Source organism: Paramisgurnus dabryanus, chromosome 3, assembly GCF_030506205.2.
Source record: "Paramisgurnus dabryanus chromosome 3, PD_genome_1.1, whole genome shotgun sequence".
Lineage (NCBI taxonomy): Eukaryota > Metazoa > Chordata > Actinopteri > Cypriniformes > Cobitidae > Paramisgurnus > Paramisgurnus dabryanus.
The window spans coordinates 16956326-16974063 of NC_133339.1; the positions used below are offsets into that span (position 1 = coordinate 16956326).

Genomic DNA, 17738 nt, shown 5'->3' on the forward strand with positions numbered 1-17738 from the left:
GCAAGGTTAACAAACACAACCTTATTGTAAAGTGTTTCCATACAATTAAGAAAGCCACACCCAGATGAGAGAATAAGGAAATATGATGCAATCCATTTGCCTCAATTTAATATCTCATTAAAAACTCATAACCTTTAATTGCACATTGTGGTGAAAATGAAATTGAAAACAAAAATAAAATAAATGTGCAAAAACACAGAATCAAGATGGATGAAATTCAGAACATAAAGTCCCATTGTACACTTCAGTCATACAATACATATTTTTTATTTTCTGCAGTGTGTTTGTTACACACCAACACTTTATTTTTAAAATAAAAAATCTAGAACTTTATTTTAGTCTGGTTCTCATGAGGATATCAAAGAGCCTCGTTTATGTCATCACCCGGCTTATTCTGATTGGTTGCTGTGGCACTGCTTATAGCGCTGGTTGGTTGTTGTGGTCATTCTCGGAGTTCTGGTTGGTTGCTGTGGTACTACTGGGCGGTTTTGATTGGCTGCTCGCTTCCGCTGAACTCTGATCGTGATCCGCCCCGGTAACGCAGCCAGACAGCAGCTCGAGCTCGGTCAAACTTTTACTCTCATCGATCGAAACTGTTATTATTAATATTATTAAACACAATGAACTTGGTTTAAAGTCTTCATCCTTATTAAAACACTAAAGCGTTAAATTGAATCACATGGAGTTTCTTTAATCGCTGTTTGTGCTTCGACTGGATTTGAACATCATGACGGTCAGTTTAACTTTAATTCACTTTTTTTTAATGCAGACTTAAAGTGTGTCCGTGTACTCGTGTCTAAACGTTTGTGTTGTGTTTGCAGTTTGTTTGTGTGTGTTTGTGTGTGTGTGTGTGTTGGGGGGGGGGTTGCGGAAGCAAATACATTTTTAAACGCATATTTGTGTGTATTTGCGCGCGACACACCCCATACCGCGCACGCGCGTTGATGAAACTGATCGTGATGTTTGTTGCTGTTCGTGAATTTACACAGACTCAATAAATGCCTGAGAGTCTATTTGGCCATTATTCATCATATAAATCTGTTTCTTAACCTCCATCAGAGTGATTATTGATGAAAGTGTTAAAATGGCTGTTAATCTGTACAAAATCATATTTTATTAAAAGTTTTGAAGCTCTCAGCTAGTGTTCAATCTGATCTGACTCTGTATAACTGCATAAAAACATCATCATCAGTGTGTTTGCTCTAAATTCAAGAGATTTGTGTTTTTTTATATTTAAAAGTGCTTACAATGTTTGACATTGGTTATTGTCATGTCAAAGCATAACTTTCACTCCTGTTCAAAACATTAATGAATGAACAGAGATTGTACTGAAAGTGAGCTCAATACTGTATAAATATGTAGATTAGATTGCCAGACTGTTTTGTGCTATCTTACACCTATAGGTCCTTCTCAAATATTTCACCACAAGAAATGAGCCGCTGACATTTTAGTTTAAAAGATTTTTATTTCGATCATAACTATTTATTTGGCCCATTGTAGCTCAAAGTGTCTTCTGAGTCTCTTACAAAGTAAAGCAGTTTTGCAGAAGTTTGGTTGAGGTTAGGAGTGGGGTATGGTCAGATGCCGTGTCTGAGCTGGACTACCTGGTTGAAAACAACATGCTGATAGTATTACTGTGACCATCAGCTGTTTCATAGTAAGACTTTACTGGTCTGAGGATATAACTGAATAATAAAGAAATATGTAAACTAGAAACTTAAGTGTTTTCCACCTCTCTGCAGAAAACTGTTGTGAGAAAGAGTTTCACCATCACACTTTGTGTTTCCTGCGCGATTCACATCTGTCTGTTGTGTTAGTTCCTCACATGCTTTATGTGTGTGTTTGCTGTCTCATTTTTACATGGTTGATGCTTTACACTTAAATATAACCTCATTGTCTCTCTCTCTCTTTCTGTGTAGCCTGACCTGCTAAACTTTAAGAAGGGATGGATGTCTAAACTGGATGAAAGTGGAGAGGTATGAGTATCCGTCTGTAGTTTTGTCCGTGTTTGATGATGTGCTTGAGTGTGACTGACTGACTGTTTGTCCGTCTGTAGTTCTGTCCGTGTGTGATGATGTGCTTTAGTGTGACTGACTGACTGACTGACTGTATGTCCGTCTGTAGTTCTGTCCGTGTGTGATGATGTGCTTCAGTGTGACTGTCTGACTGTGTGTCCGTCTGTAGTTCTGTCCGTGTGTGATGATGTGCTTCAGTGTGACTGACTGTCTGTGTGTCCGTCTGTAGTTCTGTCCGTGTGTGACAATGTGCTTCAGTGTGACTGACTGACTGTATGTCCGTCTGTAGTTCTGTCCGTGTGTGATGATGTGCTTCAGTGTGACTGACTGTCTGTGTGTCCGTCTGTAGTTCTGTCCGTGTGTGACAATGTGCTTCAGTGTGACTGACTGACTGTATGTCCGTCTGTAGTTCTGTCTGTGTGTGACAATGTGCTTTAGTGTGACTGACGGTCTGACTGTATGTCCGTCTGTAGTTCTGTCCGTGTGTGACAATGTGCTTTAGTGTGACTGACTGTATGTCCATCTGTAGTTCTGTCCGTGTGTGATGATGTGCTTCAGTGTGACTGACTGTCTGTGTGTCCGTCTGTAGTTCTGTCTGTGTGTGACAATGTGCTTTAGTGTGACTGACTGTCTGACTGTATGTCCGTCTGTAGTTCTGTCCGTGTGTGATGATGTGCTGTAGTGTATCTGACTGACTGACTGTATGTCCATCTGTAGTTCTGTCCGTGTGTGATGATGTGCTTTAGTGTGACTGACTGACTGACTGTATGTCCGTCTGTAGTTCTGTCCATGTGTGACAATGTGCTTCAGTGTGACTGACTGACTGACTGACTGACTGTATGTCCGTCTGTAGTTCTGTCCGTGTGTGATGATGTGCTTTAGTGTGACTGACTGACTAACTGTGTGTTTGTCTGTAGTTCTGTCCATGTGTGAGATGTACTTCAGTGTGACCGACTGTTTATTTGTGTTCAGTGGAGGAAACACTGGTTTGTGCTGACAGATGCTGGACTGAAGTACTACAGAGACTCAACAGCAGAGGAGGTGAGGAGTCTTCACTGTGTATTCCAATTAAAATATTCCTGTGAATCTGCTAGAAAAATGTCTGGCTCATGTTTTACTCCACAGAAAAAAGAATGACTTGCTTTTGTTTTAGAAATGCTGAATGAAAATCATTCTAACACTGTTAAAGGAAATCTATGACAATCCTAAAAACATCAATCATCCTAAGTAGAATTTATTATTACATTTCTATAATGATAATAAATATAATTATTTATTTTTAGGGTAAAGTTTGTTTTAAGGGTAAAGTTCTCATTGGCTATAGCTCATTGCGACATGTGACATCACAGGATGTCAAGTCAAACGACAGCTCCAGATATTTATCATGCTAGATATTTGTCTGCCGTCAGCAAAGAGTCAGTGAGTTCGTTTACATGCACAGAATAAGTGGTTAACTATCAAAAATCTGCTTATTAAAGAAACCAGTTTTCATGAGTTCAAATGCAAATCAATAAACCGGCTCTGCAGACAACTGCGTTTACACGGGATTTGGAGATTTGTCAGGTTTCTTGCAGGCAGTGATGTCACACCTATAGTACATATAGTCATTCAAAAAGCCGACAGTATATCTGTCTTAAGCTATACTGTGGTATCTCGTGTCTGCAGAACCTGTATATATTAGGGATGGGCACGAGTACTCGATTGCTCAAGTACTCGAATGTAGCATCGATGATCGATCACGAAAACGATGATCATGTGTTTTTTTTGTTTTTTTTTGTGGTTATGGCGGCATTATGACGCTACTCAGACCGGCGTATGACATCAGTAATGTTACCATGCATGATTAAAAAACAAACAGAAAAGTCTGCGCACCCGCAGCAACCCGCCGATCCGCACAATGCTGTCAGACAGTCAGTCAGAAGCAAAATATACAGCGCCGTCACAAGTTCCCTCATATCATCTCATATTTAAAATGTCAAGAGATACCAGAGCGCCATACGTGGATACATCCTGACTGAAAACAGGTGAGAGGTCGACAGTCTTGCATTTTGTGCAGATATATGCACGTTGTATAATAAATATATGTTGTATATAAGGCTTAATGTTATGTAGAGTGCGTCAGTAAAGAAAGCGAAAAGTTTATGTGTTTATTAACCCTTTAGTTTTTACTTCATCATGCAGCTATTCCTGTTAGAGGTTTCTGTTAAAAACATTTAATTCATTAATAATCTAGTATGTGTTCTTTGTTCTTTCATAGTTTCTTCAAAATTAAGTTATATTTAAGTTTTTTTATTAAAATATTTTCATTTTCACCATGACGTATACGCCCCGCCTCTTTGATTGGCCCGCCCCCAGTTAATCGAGTACTCGTTCTTCAGACCTAAGGATTAATCTAAATGAAAAAATGACATCCCTAGTGTATATAACATCAGCTTTTATTTTCACAGTTTCTCTGCCAACTGCTTGAGTCGAGTGTAGACTTTTATGCGTTACTTTGTGCTTTCTTCTGCGTGTGATGTTTATCTTTCACACGTGGACACATGCGCACATGAACAAAACTGCGAGAAAGCCGGTTAAGGTGTTTACATTAATAAGCAGGTATGGAAATAAAAAAAATTGTCCACCGACCACTGTGACTGGTGTATTTTAAAATCTACCAGCCACTCAATGTTTTTATCAGCCACTTTCTTGTTTTTAACAGACAATGTGTAACTGCATGTGACAATTAATACTACAAGATCTACAATACTTAAGCAGTTTATTTAATCTCAAGTCTCAATATGAAATACTGACATTTTCTCTTTCTCTCTTATAAACACACAAACCATGAACTGATATACATTTCCTTAAATGAGTAGGCCAGATTAAGTTAAACAAACACCTATAGGGTGTTTTCTTTAAATGTGAAATATAAGAGCAGAACATTGTCAGACTTGTTTCATCATTCTCGTACACACTGCAAACTTTCATGAGTGACAACCGCATTAAATGTGTGAATGAATCCCCTAAATGTTTGTTTCATGTCTGTATGGAACAAGACTCACTCCTGAAAATCTGATGATTGACACAGAGATAACCATAGCAACGTTGTGCTGTCTCGCGTGCTTATCACTCACAGCTTTGACCAAAATAACTTAACAGCGTTATGTTTTGCAATAAACCTCCGTCTTTGTGTTGTGTATTGCACGCATTTGTAATCTATCTGGCAGTGTTGCCAGGTCCTCGTCTTTTATACCTTTTTTGGGTTAGGGTTTATGGCTTTTGGCTTATGAAGCGATCACATTTTTGGTGTTATTAAAGTGTGAAGGTGCCTGTATGAATATTTTGATCTTTGAGGTAAAGCATTTGGATCTATTTCGGTTTATTATTGGATTTTTCTTGTTGGCTGTTTTTTTTTGTGTAAGATCTAGCAACACTAGTCAGGAAACGCTCATGCCTCAGTCATTTTCTGCACCTCGCATACAGAAGACTTTTTCCACCGCTAGGCATTTATTTTTTCAGAAGAGAGACCTGTTATGTCCATGATGCACGTTTAAACAAGACCAAGTCCTTTAACATCAAGGGCCCTATTTTAACGATCTGAAACGCAAGTGCGAAGCGCAACGCGCAAGTGAGTTTGTGGGCGGATCTTGGGCGCTGTTGCTATTTTCCCGGCGTGAGAAATAACTCTTGCGCCGGGCGCAAATCAATAAGGGGTTGGTCTGAAGTAGGTTCATTATTCATAGGTGTGGTTTGGGCGTCACGTCAAATAAACCAATCAGAACGTCATCCAACATTCCCTTTAAACGCAAGGGCGCAAGTTCCATGGCGGGTTGCTATTATTATCACGGATTTACCAGGTGCACGCCAGGAGCGGTTCACAGCCGAGGAGACCCACGTTCTTGTACGGGGGAATCCCACGCTTGCCAGCATAAATCGGGCACGCCGTGTAACGGGAGGTGGATCTGCCTCAGGACTTGACACCAGCAGAGGACATCGCTGCGTCCACCCTCACCGCTGAAAGGGTTTGGGGGCTTTGAAATCGGACCCAAGAAACGCAAGCAAGGTCCAACCCCAAAGTACTCTTACAAATCAAGTTCATATACATTAAGGTTTCTTATGAAAACATTTTAATTATTATTTACATAAAATAAACGTAATACAGCCACACAACAAAGTTATGAAAATATTTTAATCGTTATTTGCATGAGAATAAATAAAAACTATCACCACAATGCTCACCACTATGATTCCCCTTATCTCGTGTATTAATATTTTTAAGTGTAACAATTTATGATTTGCAAAAATAACTGTTGCATCTGTGTAGATTAGATAAGCAAAGTGTATGCGCGTTGTGCACGCTATACATTATGGTCAAGCATGCGCCCTTAAAATAGCATAATGAACAACGCGCAACGCGCCACTGACTTTAAACTTTTTTTTTCTGGTCAGTGGCGCAATTGTTTTTTGAAACTGCAAAATAGCATCAGGGATGGTTTGCGCCGGAACACGCCTCTTTTTTTGCGCTGAACCACCCAGGGAGCGCAAGTTCATTCCCTAGTTTGCCGACGTGCTTCTGTGACGGGAAAAACCCGCTGTGTGCCGGGGCAAAATACGAATGATACATGCGTCACGGACAAAGTCAATTGCGCTGGGTGCAAGATAGAGCCCCAAGTCTGAGTCCAAGTCCGATTCCAAAAGGGTCCGAGTTGGACTCAAGTCCGAGTTCTTAAAGGCCGAGTCCAAGTCGAGTCCGCCTGAGTCCAGAAAGTAATTAAATTGAAAAAAGATACAAAATTTGTATTGTAAATGGTTACTTTCTATTAATACTTTAACCTATCAACCCATTTAACCAATGGCAATATAGAAATGTAATAAAAATACCTCTATTAAATCTTGTCATTGCCATTGAACATTTTTATTCTGTGTCAACTAGTTTCCTATCAAAACTGATTTCAAAGAAAAGAAAGGGATATAGAGGTATCTTCTTTTTACCAGATGTCATGCAAATAAATTCTCTATGATTTTCGTAAGCAAAACAAATTATTGCTGACTTTGAGGACATCGTGCCTGCCACGCATTGATGTGTGTGATGTGTTTGTCTGCAAGTATGATGCGACTGGCTGCTGCCTGCCAGTGTGTTGCAGTAAAATAACAGGAGGGGAGACGGTCCCGTACACACTGCATATTAATTCGGTTGTCACTTCACCTTTTAATGCTTAATCCTGTTCTGTACACACACACTTCAGTAATTTACGGTATTTACGTACAAAAAAGCCGAGGACCTGGCAACACTGCAAGACCGCGTGCTGTGAAGCAGCCTCACAAAAGAAGCGTACAATACACAACGTCCGGACGGAGGTTCATTGCAAAACACAAATGCTGTTAGATTATTTTGGTCAACGCTGTGAGTGATAAGCACGCGAGACGGCAGAACGTTGCTATGGTTATTTCTGTGTCAATCATCACATTTTCGGGAGTGAGTCTTGTTCCGTACAGACATAAAACGAACATTTAGGGGATTCACTCCCGCATTTAAATGCGTTTGTCACTCTTGAAAGTTTGCAGTGTGTATGAGACATTGAGACATTAATTAATTTCTCATCTCAAGTTCATGCTGTTTTTAATGTTGCACATGACGTGGACTCGACTGTACCTGGGATATTTTCCGAGTCCAAAATGTCCAAGTCCGTGTCAAGTCCGAGTACAAATTCACCCGAGTGCGTGACAAGTCCGAGTTCATTCAAAATTGGACTCGAGTCCGGACTCGAGTCCAAGTTCGAGTACCCCAACTCTAGTACACACTATGCAGAGTTTCTGTAAATGCGGTAGTTAATTCGGTTGTAGAATGCGGTTGTCAGTCTCATAAATTACTGAACTGTGTACAGTACAGGGGTCAGTTTCCCAAAAGCAATCGTTGCTAACCTGTTAGCAACTTAGTTGGTTGACAATGAGAAATTTCATTGCAACCAACAAAGTTGCTAACTTAGTTAGCAACGATGCTTTTGGGAAACTGACCCCTGAACAGGATTAAGCATTAAAAGTAGGGGTGTGACGGTCATTATATAACCGTGAGACCGACGGTTATAGTTGAACACCGTTATTAGAACTCTATAACCGCCAAAACCGTCTTATTAAAATATATATAAAAAAAATTATCATAAAGAATTTTTAAATACTAATTAAAAACAACTGTTAACAGTCTGTGTTTCACGTTCCCTCACGTTCTCACGCAGTGAAAAATACAGAGCGGAGCAGACACTGACAACGCGCTGACATACAGGACAGACCAGGTTTACTTTTCGGTTACTTTTGAGATTAAACATATTAAACAAAGTCTCACCTTTCAAATCATCTCTTCCTTCTAGTTAATTTATAGCATCAAATAAACATCAATGACCATGAGAAGGAATGTTGTTTTAACCGCGGAAAGGCGTCAGTACACTCCGCTTTTCAAGTTCAAATCCTCCCATGCTAATCTACTAACTCTCTTGAACGCACATTCACTGCTAGTTGTCTTGCTGTTAATTTTAAAGAAACGTAGAGCAAGTAGCTAATCAGTGTCTAGTTTATTCAAACGCCGGGTGAGCACTGTGCAGCGCGTCTGCGGAGAGCGTTTGCTGCGCGTGGCCATTGTGCTTTTATACCGGCTGCGTTTAATAACAATCTCAAGTTCATATTACTTTCTTTTACCTGCATTTATGAGCAAAACCTCTTCGATATGCTTTTAATCCACATTGTTTTTGTGCTGTTCTGGTCCGTGTTATGAAAGATATTACAGACATAAAAAGCCCAATGCACAAATCTGTTTCTCTGTAGATTATTAAAATAGATGATAGATAGAGGATTCATTTATGCTGGGCAGAGAGTGACAGCGCAGTCTTCTGGCAACAGTGTGTTTTTTAAATATTTCATTGCTTTCTGTTAAATCGTTCAAAGTTATTACTGTTTAAAACACACTTGGCATCACATTCATGATTTTATGGTAAAATGACACTTTCCCGTCAATCCACGAGTATTTAAACGAGCAAAACCCCCCCCACCGACGGTTATGTTATGAACCGTCACATTTGACTCACGTCATAACCGTCATCACCAATTCTGAAACCGGCACAGCCCTAATTAAAAGGTGAAGTGACAACCAAATTAATATGCAGTGTGCATGGGACCTAAACTAACCAATCGCTTTTCTCCGTCATTCTTTAAAAAACGCTTTTGATCTTCGCCTTTTTGTCCACTGGCTCCTCCTGAGATGTTTTCTCTGAAGACCTCTTAATGCCTACGATGTAACAGCACATTTTATGAAAGTGTGCCTCTCCTAAAAGTGTCTGGGTGAAACAGTATGCTAATTTTACTTAGTAATTGAAGCGAGTTTACCCGTGGTGGCCGGTGCTAATTTCCATCCCTGATAATGAGCAGAAAACTACCTGTTCCGCTCGGTTTTTGCTTAAGACGTTTAAAACCGTTTTACGCTAACCCTAACCCCACATGTTATCAGTTTATTAAGCATAATCTGCATGTGCATGTAAACGCACTCAGTGATGGGTCAGTGAGACTATTTGATGTGTTGTTTGGCTTCTTCTCACATAAAGATTGGTGAGCGCTGATCGTCTGCTGATTTGCCCCTGATCACAGTCCGACCCGTTGGCGAGCTCGATTACTTGAAAATTGGTCTTATAATCCTGCAGTGTGAACTTGGCTTTACTGAAACTCCTTGCTTTGAGCTGTGTTTATATCAGTATTACATCATCTGTCTTTGTGTTTCAACAGAAGGATGAAGTGGATGGAGAGATCGATCTGAAGTCATGTGTGAAGGTGTCAGAGTTTGATGTGGAGAAGAACTATGGCTTTCAGATACAGGTCAGTACATAAAGAGAGAGAGAGAGAGACGCAAATGCTTTGGTCATACAATTGCCAATATAAGAGACGTACATTGAAAATGAAAAGAGAGTTTGTCAGGTTCTCATGTCTGGACTTGACGCATTCCTTCAGCTGATGAGAAATGATTTGTGAATCAGCCAATCAGATGCTAGATGTTAAGATAGCATCATTCAAACTTGTGTCTCTTTCCGTTGTAGACGAGAGAGGCCTTGTTCACGCTCTCCGCCATGACAGCAGGTATCCGCAGGAACTGGATTGAAGTTTTGAGGAAAAGCATTCGACCAAATGGCTCTCCAGACCTCACACAGTTAGTCCTACACAAACACAAACGCTCACATCTACACTAGTTTATAAATACACATCATTATAATGACTCTAGACTAGAGGAGATCAGGAGGGGCCACAGAAAGTTAAATAAAACCTAAATACAGAGCATTCATACTGTTTTCATGTAAAATTTACATCAACATTAATAAATCGAAAAAAACGATGTGTTCCTTTCCTGAACATTTCTTTCTAATGGATCTCAAGCGTTTAGTGCAGACACGAGTGAGCATGATGTTATCCTCCAGATTGAGGTGTTGTGCTTTCCAACACTGAACAGAGTTTACATTTCATACTCCTTTATTCATGTCATGGAGTGAGACGCTGAACCCTATTAAGGGTGAATATTATGCCAATGGGAACGTAGGGCAAGATTTTTTGATCGACACACTTTAGATGTAAAACAGCACAGTACACATAATCTGGACTATGTTGTTCTCTTGTTTTAGTTTAAGTGCAGTATTCAAAAACATTATTGATTACCAGTCTCATACTTGTCCATTATATAGAGTAGTTTTATAATAGTCTTAAAGCAGTACACTACTGAGAGTTATACAAATTAAGAGACCACTCCAGTTCTTTATTCATCATTTCTAAATGTATTGTGACCATTACAGTCCAGTGTCTGTTGAGTTTCAACAAAGTAAACCTCAGGAGTGACAAAGTCATCTAGCAGCAAATGTAAAAGACTGAGAGCACAAGGAAAGATGTCATTAAAAAATAAGTTTTTTTCCTAAATAAAATTCATTTAAAATGTTTCCTAAAATACATGTGAAAACATACAAACATTGAACTTGTTTTCTCTGCTGTATTGAAAATCAGAAAACACTGCATGACCATGTTTTTTCCATTTCCATTTTCATTAAATAAATGCACATAAAAACATTATTTATTAAGAATTTGGCAGAAATGTTGTCTGCGGTGGACTGAATGAAATAAAAATGATCATTTTACTTAAACACGTACCTATAAATAGTAAACCTAGAAAAACTAAAAGGGACATTGAAATGGTCTCTTAATTTTTCCGCATCTGTACATAAAATCATGAAAATGATCAATCCATTAATTAAATCAAAATAAAACATGGTGACTTGAGTGAATACTACATTATGAACATTTTAACTACTTGATCTTAAGTATTTGTGTTTTTAGTTTACTTTTTTCACTTTGTTAAAGGGGTGTAACGATAAATCGTGCAATCATGCTTGCTATGCTTCTCAATGAATTTGAGCGTGCCGCACAAGCCCTGAAAAGTGAAGCCAAAGTGTCTCGATCGCCCCCCAGTGACTGGTCCCAGTAGAGGTCATAAACCCCGCCTCCCCCATGTTATTCAATGGGTCTTGAGACCAACTTAACAATTTAATTACACTTCAATTATCTTTTTTCTGAAGCTGGTTTCTGTCATGTACTGTGGTTTTTATCACGCTGATGTAAATTCAAATATTTGTTTTTAAAATAAGTTTGTTTTTAGTTAGATATATTATAATGATATAAACACGGTTGTGTCACGTCATGATTGACAGCTGTGATATGTGCATTCTGCGAGAGAGATGGCGGGGTCTTGATTTCGTGGCTTTACTTCCTGCTCACTACTGCGCAGGACTAGTCCCAAAATCGCTACTGCGCAGACTCAAGACCCTAAGATATCAGCGCCATATCGGGACACTGGCGGCTTCACTTTTCACCAATGAAAGAGAGCGAATGGGTGTCGTCCATCTTTTTTTACAGTCTATGAATGAATTTTGGTGAAATGCTGCTACATCCAAAAGCCAGAGGGCGCTCTCGTGCAAAAAATCATTGTGCGCTGCAGCAGAAGAACCATTTACACACACAGCTCCAGGAAATATGAGCATATATAAGTATAAGCTTATTTATATTTCTGTTCTTCAACGTTTTTCAGTTATTTTCATGAAAATTAAGAATATTTTTAATTATTGCTTAAAAAGAGTTGCAAAGGACTTCCTACTGATCAAAGAGCTATAATAGGTATTTTATATAATAGCTTTGCATAATATCGCCTTTGTGATTCAGAATTAATATCAGACAGATATTATAGTGTGTATCACAATTTATTGTACATCCCTATTTGGTTATTATGTTGCTGTTTAGGGGTGCACCGTTAAATGCCGATATACACTGATAATACATGGGCGATAATTACTCTGAATCGCACAGCCGATTATTCACAGCTATTTCATGTACTACGGCTTTTTATCAGTAAGCCCTTATCGATCTGAAATCACTGTTAGTTTGAGTCGTTTATAACATGCATTTAAAAAAGCAACACTCGTCAAATATAATTATTATACATATTCTTTATTATCATGAAAATACCTGAAAGGGTTTGAAGAATAGCTATATAAATTTGCTTATATTTCCTAGAGCTGCGTGTCATAGCTGCGTGTGTATTTCTGCACGAGAGCGCCCTTTGGCTTTTGGATGTAGCGGCATTTCACCGTAATTCATTGAGAAGCATAGCAAGAATCATCGGCCGATATATCGGTGCACCCCTATTGCTGTTATTAATCATATTAATTGATTACAAATGCAATCATCAGGTGCAGAGCTTGTATAGTTTAGTGAACTCTGAGCTAAAGAACTGAATAGTAAGTTTATTGCAGTACCTAACAAATACTTTGATTGTCTGTTTCTCTCCGTTTTCTTCTGCAGGCTGCCCGACTGCAGCGCCGATAAAGAGAACACACGGCACACTTCATCGTATCGTCATCACAGCCAATCGGAGGCCCCCTCCACCACAAACCCCACCCACAGCAAGTTCGACTACGTTGAGCTGTCACGTGTAGCTACATCTACCGCCCCTACCTCTGCCAGTCAGAGAGAGTCTGGGGAGGGGCAAGTGAGAGAACACGGCCAATGGCAGGAGGACAGATCACGTGATGCCTCTCACAGCCAATGGGAGGCGGTGCTGTCACGAAAAGGGGTGGGGGAGCTGTCAGAACAGAGAAGATTAGAAGAGGAGATTGAGAAGAAATGGGCGGAGTTTGAGCAGCTGCCACTCAAAGAGTTGAGGTCTTTTGCACCGATGGGATCGCGGCCTGGCCTGTTAGCCAATCAGGCTCTGGAGAGGGAGGTAGTGCGTGAATAAATCTATCTGCTCTCATGAGGAAAAACTCGTTATGAGTTTATGAGAACTGAATAGAACACAGACACTGAATATTACTAAATAATAATAAAAGCACGGTCCAAACTTTAGCCACACACCCCAGATAAACGTCTGACGGCAAATCTGAGGTGAAAGGCTCAACCGTTCAATGAAAACATTTTTACTTGCATTTGATGCTCCGTGTTTTTTTTTGAACTCTTTATAAAGATCTTATTTAGAGTTATTTAGTTTTATTCTGTCTGTGATTAACTGCAGTGTGTTTGTGTGTTCTTAGATTGATTGATTATCAGAGTTTTGATTTTATTATTTTAATAATCTTCATGTGTGTGGAAGGCTTTACCTCTCTGTCTCCGTGTCTTTCTTCACCTATAGGTGGCGTCTCTGAAGCAGCAGCTGGCGATGCTGCAGGGGGGGAGGGAGGGGTCACAGATGGGGTGGGTGGGGTCAGATAGTCGGGCGTGCTGTGGTGCGGAGCTTAGTTGCATTGACAGTTTACATCAGATGGAGCGGGTCCACAGGGAGGCGCTGGAGGAGATGGAGAAACATCACGCTCAACAGATCAAAGCTCTAGAGAAAGAGAGAGACGCACTGCTGAGAGAAGAGACCGAGGCTACAGCACGAGGTGAACAAACACACACACACACACATGTGTATAGATGTGTATAGGGTTGTGTGTAACTGTGTATGTTTGTTGTTAGTGATGAAGGTGTTACAGAAAGCACACAGAGCAGAACTGGAGAAGACAACACAACTCGCTGACAGAGATGGAACTGATACACACACACATAACAAACCACAACAGTAAGTAAACACACACACACAAGTTTGTTTCATCATGTAGTTTATTAAAAACATTTGCAATCATAAATCAATCAGATGTGATGCTAATGCTTGAGTTTGATTGACATCTGTGTGTGTGTGTGTTTGTGCGTGCGTGTGTGAAGGGCAGAGTTGGCGTCTCTCAGGAGAGAGTTGGAGGGTTTGTCTGAACGATACTCTCAGAAGTGTTTGGAGTTAAATGAAGCTCAGCAGCAAAGTAAAGAAAGAGAGAGACAGATGAGCCAGAAAGACAGACAGCTGGAGCAGCTGAAGAGAGACAACCAGGTGACACACAGATCAAAACACAATCAGTCTCTCTCGACACACATACAATCCATACACAAAGGTTTAAAGGTCACTTGGTCTCTTTAATTTGAAGATTTACCTAACCCTAAAGGATTCAAGTTATTATTGTGTGCATACATCAGTTATGGCTCGTTCGTAATATCCTCTTAACTGTCCATGGGTCTGTAGGATTTACAGGTTCGTCTATCAGAGGAGATTAAAATCATTGGGTCTGGGGTCAGAGGTCAGGGGTCAGATGATGGTGTGACTGACGGCAGTGACAGGTCCTGGTGTGAGATGCAGGTAAATCAAATCATTCTCAAAACTCTGAACGAAAGTTTCCTCTTCAGATCAACAGAAGAGATCTTTAAGGATCTGATCTAATAAACCAGTCCTCCTCCAGGAATCAAATTTGGGTGCAAAGGCACCACGTGTCAAAGCGCTGCCCACTACACCATCGGCTCTGACACAGGAAGCTTATTTCATTACTTTTATTTTAATCATTCAAATTTGTATGGGTGTTAAATAACACATTTTTCTGTGGTGTCACAAACCTAATATCAGACTTTACAGGGACTTTATATCTTGTATGAACATGCTGTTTTGAGCTTTAGTTGTGTTTTGTAATTGTGTGTTAGTCAGCAAAGCATTAAATGTCCTGTCATGTATTTGTGGTGTTATTACTGTTGACCCCACCTTTATAAGCATTTATACCACTTTATTCTTCACATCATGCCGCTTTACCACCTTGGGTGTGCAGTATTTTTGAATAATTCAACGGGCCGTTGTCAATGATTCCTTACATAAAGACAGATCTGACACATTTTCTTGTAATCTTGTGATCATGTTTAATGATGTCACTGATGTTTGTGTTCATTTGTTGTTCTAGGTGCTTTTGCGTGTAAGAGAGAATGAACTGCAGTACTTACATAAAGAGCTCAGCTGTCTGCGAAACCAGCTGCATTTCCTCACTACGGTAAATACAAATCTGTTTGTGTGTTTACTGTCTGATACCTGATTGTCATGATGTGTGTATTTGTGCGTGTCAGGAGAAGAACAGTGTGTGTGATCAGTACCGTGATGTGTGTGAAGAGCTGAGTGTGATGAAGAGCAGAAGTGAGCGAGAGATCGAGACACTGAGAGATCATCTGAGATTGGCACTGAACGCACTGCAGGACGGACAACACCTGGACAACAGCCTGCAGCACTGACGCACAACTACACAACACACACACACATATACTGGTGAGAGCATTACTGTATATATTCATCAAGTGGATAAAGTGATTATAATCTGTGGCTATAGTTGGTGGCACTAAGTGCAATATTTAAACTAAACCTCCTTCACTTTAAAAATGACGCGCTGCAACGTTAAAGTCTGCAGTCACATCAAATGTTTTTATTAGTGACTAAAGAAGACTGTTAGCCACTAACCTTTCACTTCTTTCTATAGGGAGGAGCCTGAACAATCATGTGCCTTTCATTTCAATCCAATCAGCTGCAGGGATTCACCTCAGCCAATCAGCTAACAGTACACTGGACTAAATCTGCTTAGCACTTTTAATGTTTTTATATTAGATGTTTAAGAGAGTTTGATTTCTGCAGATGAGAAATTCAAAAACAACAGTAACAGTACTGAGTAACTGGACCACTTTTGTTTGTTTTTGTGTCTGTCTGCGCGTGTGTGCGTGCGTGTGTGTGCGTCTGTGTCTGTTTGTTACACCTAAACACACAAACTACATTGAGTTGAGCACTGATGGAATAAAGTTGTTGGTCCGTCAGCATCTCATTTGGTTTTATTTGCCAAATCGTAATTTTAATGTGATCATGAGCCTCCTGTTAGTTTAAGCGCATGATAATCCAACACTCCTGTATGCACGTGTGCGTGTGTTTGTGTTGTATGTGTGTGTGTGTGTTTATTTGTTTACCTCTGTGCCACAAAAACCAGAGCTTTGCTTTAATGAGCCAATGTTTCTAAAGGTCTTTCTTGTTCTTGTTTTTATATTTAATTATAGGAGTTTACGGCATATCTAAATGTAACATGTTACAACCAATAAAAGATGGGTTATTTGGTCTATTTGTTTTTTATATTACTCTAGTATTAAAGTGTTGTTGTTTTTTTCTGTGAAGATATAAAATAATCACATTTACATATTGACACTGATGTAGATTTTATGTAGACTAAACACAAACGGGGACATAACAAGAACTAGTCAAAATTCAACATTAGTTGAAGACAGGACTGAATATTGTTTAAAATATGAAACTTTTATGAAAAGTTTTGATCCACTTGAAAAGTAAAATATACTAGTCATCATTTGTTGTTATTATTCTTGTAATGACACACAGCTCGTGAAACTGTGATTAATGTTAAACGAGTGTCAGTAGGATAAAGTGTTTTGTATTCAGGTGAATTTTTGTTTTGTGAGCGCAGGAATGTTCATGTACTGATTGGTTTATGACAGTGGTTCTCAAATGGGGGTACGCGTACCCCTAGGGGTACTTTGGGGTACTGCAGGGGGTACGTGAGAGAAAGTGGAAACTGACATTTAGGAATAAATAAATAAAATCCGTAAATCATGATGATAGTATTTTCATGTGACATAGGACTACACAAAAATGCATTTAAAAAATCATAAATTTAAAGCACATTGTACAAAATGCATGTGCGAGTTCAACCTGTTGATCTTATCTGGCGCATGCGCTAAGGTTTCAGTTCAGCAGCCTCAGCATATATATATATATATATATATATATATATATATATAGGCACAGCAATATTCAAGTAAGTGACATCTGTCTGTGTTGTAAATATGTTTGAGTTTTATTTGGTTAAATGTACCTCATTAAAGTTTTCATAATAACATTGGGAAAGCAGCTGTATTCCACTCAAAATCGATAATTCAGAGGTTTATTTTCAATTTAATATGAATGTCAATCTGTTTAAATATATCTTTATGGCATATTTGTTCAAATGTATGTTTAATTGCATGCTTGCAAATCTGATAATAACGCATCGCGGTGCTTCGACTGACGCAAACTCATTTGTAACCTGACACCGCTAACCAGCTGCAGTTGCAGAGGCCAGCAGACTAATCTTCAATACTGCCATATTCAACTTGTAGCTTGCAGTTTATACTTTGCTATATTGTTACTGCTTACTGCTGTAAGTTTAACCCGTTTGCTAATTAATATATGTTCAGTACTAAGATCATTAACAGTATTTATTGAGACCTGAATCCAGAATCAGGAGCAGGGTCTGCGCGAAATAAGAGGTGGCTTCTTAAAAGAGGATGCTAAAAAGAAAAAAC

General features: G+C 39.4%; 1 protein-coding gene across 1 annotated transcript; it reads left to right on the forward strand.

Moving 5' to 3' along the window:
* The first annotated feature begins 532 nt into the window (after nucleotides 1-532).
* On the forward strand, nucleotides 533-16502 carry triobpb (TRIO and F-actin binding protein b). The gene is made up of 13 exons (XM_065278476.1): nucleotides 533-733; nucleotides 1920-1976; nucleotides 2988-3056; nucleotides 9765-9854; nucleotides 10073-10182; nucleotides 12870-13290; nucleotides 13696-13945; nucleotides 14022-14124; nucleotides 14268-14427; nucleotides 14617-14730; nucleotides 15317-15403; nucleotides 15477-15672; nucleotides 15881-16502. Exons 1-12 carry the CDS (start codon nucleotides 728-730, stop codon nucleotides 15636-15638), a joined length of 1629 nt encoding a protein of 542 aa, XP_065134548.1. The 5' UTR covers nucleotides 533-727; the 3' UTR covers nucleotides 15639-15672; nucleotides 15881-16502.
* Nucleotides 16503-17738: the final 1236 nt, after the last annotated feature.